We start from the raw sequence: 12830 nt of genomic DNA, 5'->3' as shown, positions 1-12830 counted from the left end.
TAAAATTTATTAATTTGGCAGGACAGGTACCATGGTTGGATATCAAGTCCTATTCTACAGAACATAAAGATAAAAGTCCCAGCTTCTCACAGAATCACAGAATCACAGAATTATCAGAGTTGGAAGGGACCTCTAGAGATCATCTAGTCCAACTCCCCTGCTAAAGCAGGATTGCCTAGAGCACATTACTCAGGACTGCATCCAGGCGGGTCTTGAAAATCTCCAGCGAAGGGGACTCCACAGCCTCCCTGGGCAGCCTGTGCCAGTGCTCTGTCACCCTCACCGTAAAGAACTGTTTCCGTGTATTTGAACGGAACTTCCTGTGTTCTAACTTGTGCCCATTGCCCCTCGTCCTGTCACTGGGAACCATTGAGAAGAGCCTGGCTCCATCCTCCTTCAACCCACCCTTTAGATACTTGTACGCCATAATAAGGTCTCCCCTCAGCCTTCTCCTCTCCAGGCTAAAGAGTCCCAGCTCTCTCAGCCTTTCTCCATAAGGGAGATGCTCCAAGCCCTTAATCATCTTAGTTGCCCTTCGCTGGACTCGCTCCAGCAGTTCCCTGTCCCTCTTGAACTGGGGAGCCCAAAATTGGACACAGTATTCCAGTTGTGGCCTCACCAGTGCAGAGTAGAGGGGGAGAATGACCTCCCTCGACCTACTGGCCACACTCTTCCCTATGCAGCCCAGGATTCCATTGGCCTTTTTGGCGACACGGGCACATTGCTGGGCTATGGATAATTTACTGTCTACCACAACCCCCAGATCCTTCTCCTCCAAGCTACTTCCCAGCAGGTCCGCCCCTAATCTGTACTGGTGCCTAGCATTCTTCCTCCCCAGGTGCAGGACCCTGCACTTGGTTCTGTTGAACCTCATTAGGTTCTTCTCTGCCCAGCTCTCCAGCCTGTCCAGGTCACGCTGGATGGCAGCACGGCCCTCTGGGGTGTCAGCCACCCTACCCAGTTTGGTATCATCAGCAAACTTGCTGAAGATACACTCTGTCCCCTCATCCAGGTCATTAATGAATATATTGAACAAAATTGGACCAACCCCACACCCCATTTGGTTTTGACCGACACAAGGTGGACTCAGGGGAATGGGATGCTCCAATCAGTCAAGGTGTCAGTTCCAAATGGAAGGGTTCCTCCTCTAGCTCCCGCATGTTATTGGACATCCCTGCACAGTGTACCCCCATCCCAAGGAGCTACTGATTTAACCTACCCACAACTCTGCACATTTTGAACTGACAGATTTAACTGTAAAACAAAATACAACACAAAAAAAAACCCCAAACCCTTACTAAAGAGTAAAACCTTCAAAGTCAATCCCATGCTGCCGTTATTCATGAAAAATTGCCTAAACAAGATTTTTGCCTAGTTTTTTCTGTATGCTTTGAACTTTTTCATCTTACACATCTGTTATTTGTGCATAAGGTACCTTTGCCACAGTGTTCAATTAAGTGTAGCCTATCTAGCCTGGTCAAAAGAGAAGGGTATCCATAAAGTGCCATTTCATCTCCTTAAAAAAGGAAAATTGATCCTTTTGAATCATCAAAATTATAATGCCATGAGCTGCCATAATACATTTATCTGTGGGCCAGTTAGGAACAATACAGAATAGACCACAAAATTATTATGTCCTCTTTTTAATAATTTTTTGAACAATCCATTCAGTCCCATATTTAGCAGCGGAAAGTCCAATGGGAGGATTGCTAACAGTACCGGTAACGTTATGTGAGGTGAATATTTGTGTATCAGTCAATGCACCTGGCAATTGTGCATCCATCAACTTGAATTATCAATCAGGCATCAGACGGCAGTGACTTCCAGCGGTTGGCCATCTAGGGTGGCTGGGGAAATCAGGGTTCAGGCTTTGATCTATAGTTCACCTGATGACCAAATGAGCATCTGCACCCCTGTCATCTCCACGATGCCACCTGGCGCAGGCGAAGGGGTCCCAACATCAGTGAAGAAAAAGAAGGGGGAGGGGTACTAGGGCAGAGAAAGGGGGCAATTCTCGAGGTGGTGGGTGGCACCCAAGGAGGTTGAAGGCCAAGGATGGGTAAGCAAAGGGATGCCCAGCTCAGCCTTACAAACCTAATGATTTGGGGGAATTAGGCTCAAGATTTTTAACTTTAAAGGTGTGGATGTCCTGCGTGGAAAATGTCATTCTCTGATCTACTCGCAGCTCCTGACTGAGGCAGAGCAGGGGAAGGAGGAGGGCGAGCGCTTGTCTAGCAGCATCCAGCTGCAGGGGCAGGAAGTAGCCATAGAGGAATTTTTAAAAATAGTCTCCCTTTCAGCGTCAGAGCTTTTACGCAAAACCAATTAATTAAAAATGAAGACAGGGACAGGAAAGGACGTTGTGCAAAGGCTTAGAGGTGACTGCAGGGGCACCAGTGCCATTTCAGGGACTTTTCTTTCTCCTTCTATGGTGACCTCCTAAACCCTTCACTGCTACAATACTGGCCCAGCTTGCTTAAAATTCTCCATTTCCCATAAATTCTGGCATGGAGACAGCTTTCTGGTGACAATTGCAAATGCACTTGGGGAGAAAGGGGCACGGCACTCGTTATTTTTATCAGCCTCCCACAGTAGAAGTTGAAGTTCTATGGAAAATATGTAATTTTAAATGTATTTATTTATTAAAGTTTTAAATCAAAACAATTTCTGACTGGCATGTTCCTCTCAGCCGAAACGATAAAAAATAGTGGTTGGGTCATAGCTGGATTAGCTGGAGGTGACATACTCTCTGTGTCTCTTTCCCTTCTTATTTCTCTCTTTTATAGACCTAAGTCTTTTTATCTTCTCTTTTTTTTCTTTTCACTTTAGCATAAGCGCCTAATATAGTTATCTTTATACAGTCGGCATAACGTCATATTGTTACCAACATTTGCAGTTTTCTTTCAAATTTCTCCAGGCTACAGGGCTCGTTCTCCCTCTCTAGCTATTAATCTTACGTTGAGTTTTGAAACAACAGGCAAAAAGCATCAGCCAAGAGTGCTGCGGCCATAGCTGCGCTGGCCAAGAGGATGATAAAGGTTCCTTTTGCATGTGTGTGACAAACATAGTTCTCATTTGCATTCCTTAGGATAGCTGTCACTTTCCTGAAATGCAGAGTGGTTTCTAAATTACTTTTATAGGAGAGACAGACATAAAGACTTGGAATCAAATTCTGCCCTGTCTCCTCTGTCTCTCTCTGCCTCCAAATCTTTTCCACTCACCTATATTGAGGTGTTCTCTTTCCATTTAGGCTTCCTCCAAAAAAGGCTCAGATTTACAAAAGTGATGCAGTGTGTCCTTTTGGTAGTATTTAAGGTCACATTATGAGAACAGGTTAAGATTCAATTTTCCCTGTCTGTTCTGGAAAACCTCGCCACTTGTTTAGATATTCAAATGGGAGCTGACCCAGTCGTAGAGTATTTCTAGCAAGGCATTATTAAACATGACCTTCTTCTCAAAACAATGAGTCCTTCCAGTGCCAGGTGTCTGGATGCATTAGCTGATATCTGAAGAAAATGACTGTGGCAGCACCTCATTTGTAAGTTTATTTAAGAGCTACTCAGGTATCCTGACATGAAATTTCCTTATTTGCTTCCAGTGAAACACTGTTTCTTTTGTCAGTTTTGGCTTTACAGACTATGAGATAATTAATAGATACATTAATACATAGGACACAGAAGACGTGTAAATGTGTGTGTGTGTTTTTTCCTATATGAATTTCATGACTGCATTGCCAGTTTTGTTTACGGGCACTGCGAGTCAGCTATACATGTCCAGTACTTCCCATTCTAAACCCCCAGTTTTAGCAGCTTGCAATTTTTATGACATAAATGCCAGCATCTGGGCCAAATAATGCCGTATTAGTGACGCCTCTGACAGTTTTACCCATTAGTCCCTCAAAGGGGAGCCATCCCACACAAGTTTTGGCAAACGTGTTCATATTGCAAGGCATAAAGAGGCAAAGACAGCGCACAGGTAGAAAAGCCAATGAATCTATTAATCACCTGATATTTGGAATTCACCTAATACGGTACTCAAGAGATGATGCTTAAGGGCACATACTGACCGATGAAAGTAAAAAAGAAGTATTGAACAGAGCTGCCCATTCCTTGAACACGCTCTGCCCTGTTCAGTGAATGCAGTAGTGTGCCTTGAATAAAAATACTGACAAACACATCCCTAGATTGCAATCAAAACGCAACTGAGCAGAAACTTTGTTCTGGCGTGCTCAGCATTTAACAATTTGATTAAATAACCTTAGTAAGGGTCTTTGGAGAAGAGGGTGAGAGGGATGATTACTTTTTGAAGGTAATAACAAAAATTCCATCAAAGCTGTTAGTCTACTACCCCTTTGAATGAAAACCAGAGAAAAAAATGTAGTTAAAGTACTCAGAGTTTAGCTTAATTGCTAAGCCTTTAGTTTCTCTATTTCTGATCCACCACAAATTGAAATGATTCCAGGTGTGCTAATTCAATAAGTACTTTATACCAGTAGCTTCCAGCTGTGCTGTAAGGTTGGCATAGGGGAATATCTGCTCATGGTAGGCTGCAATCAGGCTGTCAGCTATTTGGTGGAGGGGCAGGAAGCAAACAAGAGAGTGATGGTCAGGCTTGCAGGTCATCAGAGTATGGTGAGAAGAAGTCAGCAGAAGTTCCTGAGGAGAATGTTTTTGTGTCCCAGACTTCACTACTTCTGCAGGAACACTGCCCCTTCCAGATACTGCTGTGGCCATCTCAAATGTGGACTCTCTCCTTACTCTTCCCCGTGCTTCAATCTGCAGAAAGATTAACCCGGTGGGAATAAACACACCACAGAGAGGCTTTCAACTTCAAACAAGCCCTGGTACTCTATGGCAGATAAGTGATATGATACAAATTCCTCTCAAATAGTCTGCCCCATGGTGGTATTATTATTATTTTTACTATTGTCATCATCATACTTCTTTACTTTTAGTCATTAACACCACTTATTTTCCACTATTTAATGTATGTTCAGACCAAATTCCTATCTTTCTTGTGCTCTCTGGGAGAATTTATTGGCAAATAATGTTTCAACACATTGCTATATCCTCTACCACTACTTCAGGCATAGTGAAATACCTCTCTTATACCGGCATGACTGTAGGACTTTCACCATACTCACTCAGCTTTACGTAATTTATTTGCAAGATCCATGTTCTGTCTACTTTTTCCCCATTTCAAACTACCAGGATGCCTTCCAAAACCAGCCCTGTTCAGGCAACTGTGAAGACAACAAGTTTGCTTACGTGGGAGGCCAAAAAGTGAAGCAATGGGTCAAACCCTGGTCTCATTTACACCTTTACTGAATGTGGATCTGTTCTCCCTAATGGGAGCTGTGGCTGTGCCTCAGTGCTGAATCTCAGGAACTTTTGGTCAGATACGCTGCCAGTATGTAGTTGTCTAATCTCTAGCACGCAGTTTTGAAATAGCTTAGCCATGATTTTCTGCGGAGGTTTGATTTAGTGCGGTGGAGATCAGAAACTGAAGAAGAAATAACTATCCTGGGGAAAAAAGAAACTGTGCCTTGTAGAAATGCCATTTTCAGAGCTTAAGAAATGGTAGTTAAGTGTAAATACAGAATAAATGCTTCTTCTTTAAGCTCTTTAGTTATTCCTCAGTGGGAGGCAGGGAGATACATGCAAATTATTTCCAAGATGCCTAGTCCCACGGTAAACCAAGTAGTTAGGAATGACAATGAATTGTCATGACTGAAGCTTTTGGTAGTTAAAGGGAATTTCATTTTGATTTCCAAAGACTTCTTGTAGACTCAAGTGTGTGACTGAAATACTTTTCCTCTCTAAGAAGCCACTGCCTACCTACCCACAGGTAACAAGTGGCATTCAGCATTAGAAATATGGCGTTGCTCCTTTTTCATTTATTGTGTTACTCATTTTCACATGACCACAGATTTCTGTTCTGAAGAAGCTGGGGTTTGATTTTTGAAAGTAGCACAGGTACGTTGCATTCATTTTGCACGTCATTCAGATGAGCAGCTATATTGACAAATGTGTATCTTCTGTGATCACATGGCTATAACATGTAAGGACCAATATCTAGCTAGTAATGTTAACACTAAAATGGCTGGAAGAGCATAACACAGCCAGCAGAAAGGACTGTGACATTGACTGCCTTTTCAGCTGGATCTCAGGAGTAACCTTGGTAAAGCAGCTAAGAGTTATGCCAGTACAGACCCACATGAGAGAAGAATTAGATCCAGTGATAGCACCGACTCTAAATATGTGTTGTATAGGCAAAGTATGATGTCATTTTTCTTTTTTTTCATTGCACCCTATAAATATAATAAAAAAACGTGGAGGAAATCCTGTTTTCTCACTGTGTCAGTCGTTGACCGTCAGGAAGGGTGATTCAGCATTTCATCATCAGTAATAAAAGCACAAAGCCACAGAAGTCAATATTGGTTTGAGTATGTGTTATTGTAAAGGAACTATAACTGAACAAATCCTCACAGCACAGTAATCCAAGTGCAACCATGCAGAAAAATAATAAACAAACAAACAAGGATGTGTTCTTCTAGTAAATCCCGTGTTTACTAGAAAAAAAAAGACCCCGGGAATGAGGCTGGACATCTACACGTACCCAAGCAGTGAGGCACTGTGCATGGGATCAGCCAAAAGGAGCCGAGCAGGCAACAAGCAGGGAGCAGGCACCGACCCCACTGGATGGGAGTCTCCAGGGTGCGCCCCACACTCAACTCCATTCGCTCCCCACTTCTCCAGCAGGCTCAGTAGGAAGGCAGGGAGGATGTCAGTTCCTTGTCGTACAAGAAGCGCACAAGTGAAACATCTGAGCCTGACTCACTGCAACTGCCCCCCAGCTCCTCCAACCTGCCTCTATCTGGCTTGAAAGCGGCAACTTCAGGGACCTCTTCCGCTGAAAACGGTCTTATCAAGGCTCGGGTTTTGTTATCGACCTGATGACCCCTTCCCTGAAGTGCTTCTTTCAGACCTAGAGTTTCACTGCATGAAGTCAGCGGCATGTATATGGCGTTGACTACTCAAATAACTGAGAGCTACAGGAGTACTTTCAGATGTAGGATCCTTCTGACTAATATTCCTATTACGTCTGACTAATGAGGGCTGGTTAAAATGTCAAGAGTTTTTTTGGGTTTTTTTACTACCTTGTTTCTTACTCACTCTCACAGTAGATGATAACGAACTGACACGTTGTTTACTCATTACTTTATACAGTCCTGTGGGGATAAGGGAATTGCTATGGCTTAACTGCTTCTGCATAGTTTAGGAAGTCTTATGGGTGCATGAATAAGAGTGACTGTTCCTGCCTGGAAGCAAATAGACTTGGCTCTGTCATTTAAGAATAGGTCCACATTGAAGATAATGCAGAACTACTGTTGCCCACATGGGAGAAGTCTACTTCTGTAAGGCAAAATTTCTCCTGGAGCTCCCCTACCTGCAGCGCTGAACTTTTCCGCTGCCAGTGAAGGAGAGTGAGGTCAGACCCATGGCATCCTCACTGTCCTGCTCAGGATCATGCAAGGAACCCTTCCTGCACCTTCTGAGCACTGACCCAGGGAGGTGAGAGCAGCAGTCCCTGGGTCGATGGCTGGCAATGGTAAGGGAGCTGGCTTAGCCCTCTCACACTCCCCTGGAGGTACATCTCACCCAAAAAAACTGGCCCTCCACCGATGGCCTGGCTCCCCTGGGCAGCTCCAGAGACTGGGTGCTCCTTCAGGGGCTCCTGCAACCATGCATGGCTCTCGTGCCAAGCCCTTTCGAAATAGCAAAGGGATTTGCAGAGACATCACTGATAAGACTATCATACAACAACACATAATCCAATATATATCTAAAGGCAGCAATAGCCTTGGAAAAACCCTGAGGGAGAAATGCCTGAAATGGAGAAGCTGTAAAGAAAATGCAGATAAATGCATTGTATATGAAAAATAAGTAGGCAAGGCGAAGAATGCTGTCAATATTTACTCTACTGCAACTGACCTCCCCATCAGTTCTTTCAGGTCATTTGTTAAATGTATGGAAACTATTGATTTGGTCTAATGAAATCATTTCCATGCGTTTCACAGGGACAAACGCTAAGCATGGACTGCGCTGTAAGGCTTGTAAGATGAGCATCCACCACAAGTGTGCAGACAGTATTGGACCACAGCGTTGCATGGGCAAGCTGGTAAGTGAGCAGCTCAGGGCAGCAAGTGCAGGGGGAGGCACCAGCATGTACTGGAGCCATTTACATCGTGTGCCTGACCCTCTGGCTGGCATTTAGCTGGTGCGTTAACAGAACTGACACCAGGTCCCTTTACTGAGGCGGAAAAAGTCAAGTCAGGTGGTGCCATATTATCCATTTGAGAAGTTGCTCCTACTCAAAAACTTGAACAAAAGCAAAACACAAATCTGATCTGTTTTGTGGATGTGAAAATACAGTGACTTAGTCCAAATTTAGCTAAATAATAAAATTAATTCCCTTAATTTAAACTGTGCTTGCTGTAGTGTAAATCTCTCAAGGAATGCTATAAATTAGTCAAAATATTTCAATGGAGTTTAACAAATGAAAAATCCCTCAAATTATGTTTTATTGTTTTTTCCACTGTTAGGGCTTGAAGAAAAAACACAATTCATCTTAAAAAGAAAACCAAAGGACATTTCGCAGTGAGACACTACAGAGTTTGAAGCAATCTCTCAGTAGGAGAGTCTGGGAGGAGACCCGCCCCTGTATGGACACAGCACCTTAGTGCCTGGGTCACCTGAACAGCAAACTCTCATTGTTGGCAAAGGCAGGACACTGTGTTTGAGAGGATTCTAGCCCAACTTGGTGAATTCTATAGGAATATGGTTCTTTCAGTTACTTTTGGAAAAAGTACTTGGAAAAATGACCATTTGGAATATGAAAACTGAATACATATATTCATGTTTCAGATGTTCTCAGATTTGCTGCAACCTGAAGGCACCCGAGACAAATAAGATCTAAAACCAGTTTCACTGTGTTAAATGGTGAAAAAAATGCCAGTATTGCAAGCTGGAAAACCCACCTTTCAGTGGAAAGATCTTTCCTATCCAAGAGTATTCAGTTAAAGCTATTGTTGTTTATACACACGAGGCAAATCTTTATGCATTTCAACCATGGTCGTAACCCTAGCGTGAGGCAATCTGGTATAGGAAGCTGGTCTGTGAAGAGGTGAATGACTTCACTGCAAGCCTTGGACAAGCCAAATATTAATTCACGTGAATTATTTCACTTATTTCTTGATTCTAGCTCTTGTGGTCACTAGTTTACAAAAGCAGAAAAGTAGAGGCCAACTTTACAGCAGGAAGCAGCCTAGCAAAGTCACAGGAGCTTTATGAGCTCGTATTGTGTCTGAATCTAGTTTGGAGGCAAGCTGAGGCTGGAGAATCTAGAATTTATTCCTTTAAGAAACCAAATTTATCAATCCCCTCATTCCTTCTCAATCTAGACTGCAGCTCATTAGCAAAAGAACTAGTTTTCTACCATTTTTTGAAGTTTTCTGAACATAGGATATGGAAACACACGCACAACTCCATGAAGCTTTTCCACTTCTCACTGTGACTGGAAGTTCTCATCTGAGAGACCGTTTGTGAATCCCAAATACCTTGAAGTGTATTTCCAAAGACTTAGATGTTAGCACCTTCATTTTGGGTACTCAGCCTTTGCCTGAGATATTTGCTAGCAGAGATGATAGTAAACAGAGAGGTAACAGGAAATGTTTAATCTTCTAAGAATGGGTTTTAGAGTGGCATAGGGCACCATTATTGGCCATAATGTGGTATTCGTTAATGGTATACCCTGAATTGCTATAGTGCATTTCTCCACAAATGGACATTGAGGGGTTATCTGGTGAGGGCTCGGGGAGTTTTCTGACCTTACAAGACCAAAAAGCAATGGAAGCTGCAGTCAGTCAGCAACAAGTCCTAGAAAAACCTATAGAAAGGCTCTAAATTCCTTGGGTTTCAAAGTGCATACATGAGAACATGAGGATTTGGAGTTAGGGTGGGAAAGGATAGTGGCATCTTTAGCAAATGCAAAACAATGCAAATTCATATTACATAAGAAGAAAGGGAGAGGGAAACTTCCCAGAACCTCTAATGATTCAGCATTTCTGCTGCAGTTAATTAGTGCTGCTTTTGTGTAAGACAAAAGAAAAAGGGGAGCTGAAAATGAGCCCCTCCTTCCACATAAATACGGGAAATTGTTTTTTCCAGGAGAAAAATCAAATAAATCCTTGATTTCTAAACCCTACAGTGACTTAACAACAGGAGGCAAATTTCCAGCCTCGCCACACTGCCACACCATTAGCCGAAGAGCTGAGGTTATTTCTACTACATCAATCGTGGCAGCAGTGCACTTCACTTGATTTTGCTTTCTCTCCCTCCAGCCAAAGGGATTTCGACGGTACTACAGCTCACCACTACTCATTCACGAACAGTTTGGCTGCATCAAAGAAGTGATGCCTATTGGTAGGTTTTGATTGCTTTTCAGTTCAGTCTCCCTTTGGCAGTGCTCTGCAACAGCAGCGGCAGACTTCCAGCCGTGGTATTTACCCTCAGCAGCCTTCCAGCTCCTTTCAGTGACTGGATGTCCTTCTGCCATCTCAGGAAAGGACCACTTCAAAGATACAAAGCTGGAAGAGGAGAGGGTGTGTTTATTGTGCGTTTCGCTCAAAACCCTGTACATGTTACCTCTTAGCAATTACCCTGTTTATAAAAATAACGACCTGAGATCAAGGTAGAACGTTGAAAGGAACGCTAGAATATTGAGGTGTAAGTCTGAGCTGGGAAGAACCAGAAAAAAGACAGAGAGATCAAAACAGTGGGAGGCATTCAAACCACTGGTCTGGCTTTTGAGGGACATTGCTAGGTTCCTGTTCTTGTTCATTCACGCTTCTTACTTTCCTCATATTCTTCCTTATTGACTACATCTACACATTGTCCAAGTACTTACAAGACCAAATTTTGCTCACTGTGATACCAAACTCTTGAAAAGAAACATTTTGAAATGAAGAAGTTGAGTTGATTCTGGAAAATATTTCTCCCCACCAGTACTCTGACCAGGCAAGCCTGGCGGTACAAAAAATGAAAGCTAAAAGTAGGCAGTCAATTTAAAATTACTTGTCTGAGGACATTTACTTTGTCTTTTCCAGCAGTTAAAAAAAAAAATTAATTACATGGATTTCATCTAAGTTTCTCCTTCTAAAAAAAAACCCTCATTTTTATCAGAATAGAAACATTTTGAACAACTCTGGCTAAAAAATGAAGTGTGCTTTGCTCTCAGTAAAATTCAAAATCCCATGTATTTTCTCAGTACTTTGGCCAAAATCTCCCTCCTTCTACACAGTGCTACAAACGTACTGTGTTCTTTGTGTCTACTGCCTTGTACTGCAAGGGAGGCTGAGATCTAATAATGCAGTGTGTAGAAGAGGATTTGAACTGAATTTTCTCATTCCAATTGAAGACATCCATTTCTCTGCCATGGGAGATGACTTTTGGGCCCAGCTATGAGGGAGAGTGGGAGTGAAAATTGAATGGACTTATGCCAGTGGGGGTGATGGCCTTTCTGGCTACCCCTAGACTGAGCTGAGCAACCTGGAGCACGTTCCCAACAGCAGGTATCTACTCACGCCTGCCTCCAGGCCCCATATGGCCCCACAGGGGGGATGTCAGTACCTTTCAAGGAAGATCCAGGCCATCCTTAGCCAAGCAGGAGCACTGTGAGGGTAGATGGGTAAAGGTGATGGCCCACCCATATCACAGGAATGCCCAGACACAACTCAGGGTTCTTCCCCTCAAGCACCTACTGTTGAGAGCAATACAAGAGGTCAGTGGTAGGAACAGGCAGCAAACATGGATTAAAGCCTCCTGGTACCTTGTCTTCCTTGTCTCAGTGTAAGCAGGATCAGTGGTGATTAGAGAAGGAGGACAGGAGGAGAGACAAGGCAATGGTGGGGACCTGAAGAGCCTGTATGAGGGGGGTGTGATCTTTATGGGAGCAGAAAGGCAGCATAAAATCACTAGAAAAAGACAATTCAACCAAGTTCATCAAACACTTTTTATCGGGATAGTCTCTCGACTTATGTCTAAGTGTACACCCCAACAAGTTGAAAGAGGCAGGTGTTTCTCCAAGTGGAGTGGGAACATGACCAGAAATACCTTCAAGGGATTGATGCACTTTCTGCTCCTTCTGTTGCAGCCTGTGGAAATAAGGTTGACCCTGTTTACGAAACTCTCCGCTTTGGGACTTCTTTAGCCCAGAAAACCAAAAAGGGCAGTTCTGGAAGTGGGTCCGAGTCTCCCAACAGAAATTCTGTAAGTATCCCACGCCTTTCCTCTGTTTTATTTCTGGAGGAGCATCAGATATTTATTCACAGGAGTTTGTATCAGAGTTCACAAAACTTGTATTCCAAACTGTAAAAAAAAATAAAACTCACTCATAGCTTCCAAAATGAGACCAGAAGACACATTATTTTTGCAAACTCAGGTTTTAAGTATCTTTTAGATGACTCTTGAGAAAAAGAGAAAAATACAAATTAAATTAATAATCTTCTTTTATCGTATTGGAAAAGTAAATTATGTTCTTTTGATTTTGCATGTCTGCATAAAAGTGGAACAGAGATGTTTAACTGTCATGGAGTAGATGCATCCTGCCTGTTGTTGATGGTGGGCATTTACCCTTCATACAAGTGATAACGATGGGTTGGAGTCCTCAGAGCCTGGATTTAGAAGTACGGGGTCTGCAGTACAAGCCCAGCCAAAATTAAGTCACTGCTACTGCAACAAGGTAATGGACTGGCACCTCCACTCCTGCCC

The 12830-nt window shown here is 43.0% G+C and overlaps 1 protein-coding gene across 1 annotated transcript in view; it reads left to right on the top strand.

The window, feature by feature from the left end:
* The window catches only part of STAC (SH3 and cysteine rich domain), a gene marked incomplete at its 5' end in the record, with an annotated part of 74686 nt that overhangs the window by 39305 nt on the left and 22551 nt on the right, over window positions 1-12830 (top strand). The window contains 3 exons of the mRNA XM_082479678.1: window positions 8081-8181; window positions 10403-10484; window positions 12214-12329. Of these exons, the coding sequence (XP_082335804.1) occupies window positions 8081-8181; window positions 10403-10484; window positions 12214-12329 (299 nt within the window). The remainder of the gene's footprint in view (window positions 1-8080; window positions 8182-10402; window positions 10485-12213; window positions 12330-12830) is intronic.

Source organism: Vanellus vanellus, assembly GCF_965231255.1.
Source record: "Vanellus vanellus genome assembly, chromosome: 2".
NCBI lineage: Eukaryota > Metazoa > Chordata > Aves > Charadriiformes > Charadriidae > Vanellus > Vanellus vanellus.
This window is presented reverse-complemented; position numbering and strand designations above follow the sequence as displayed.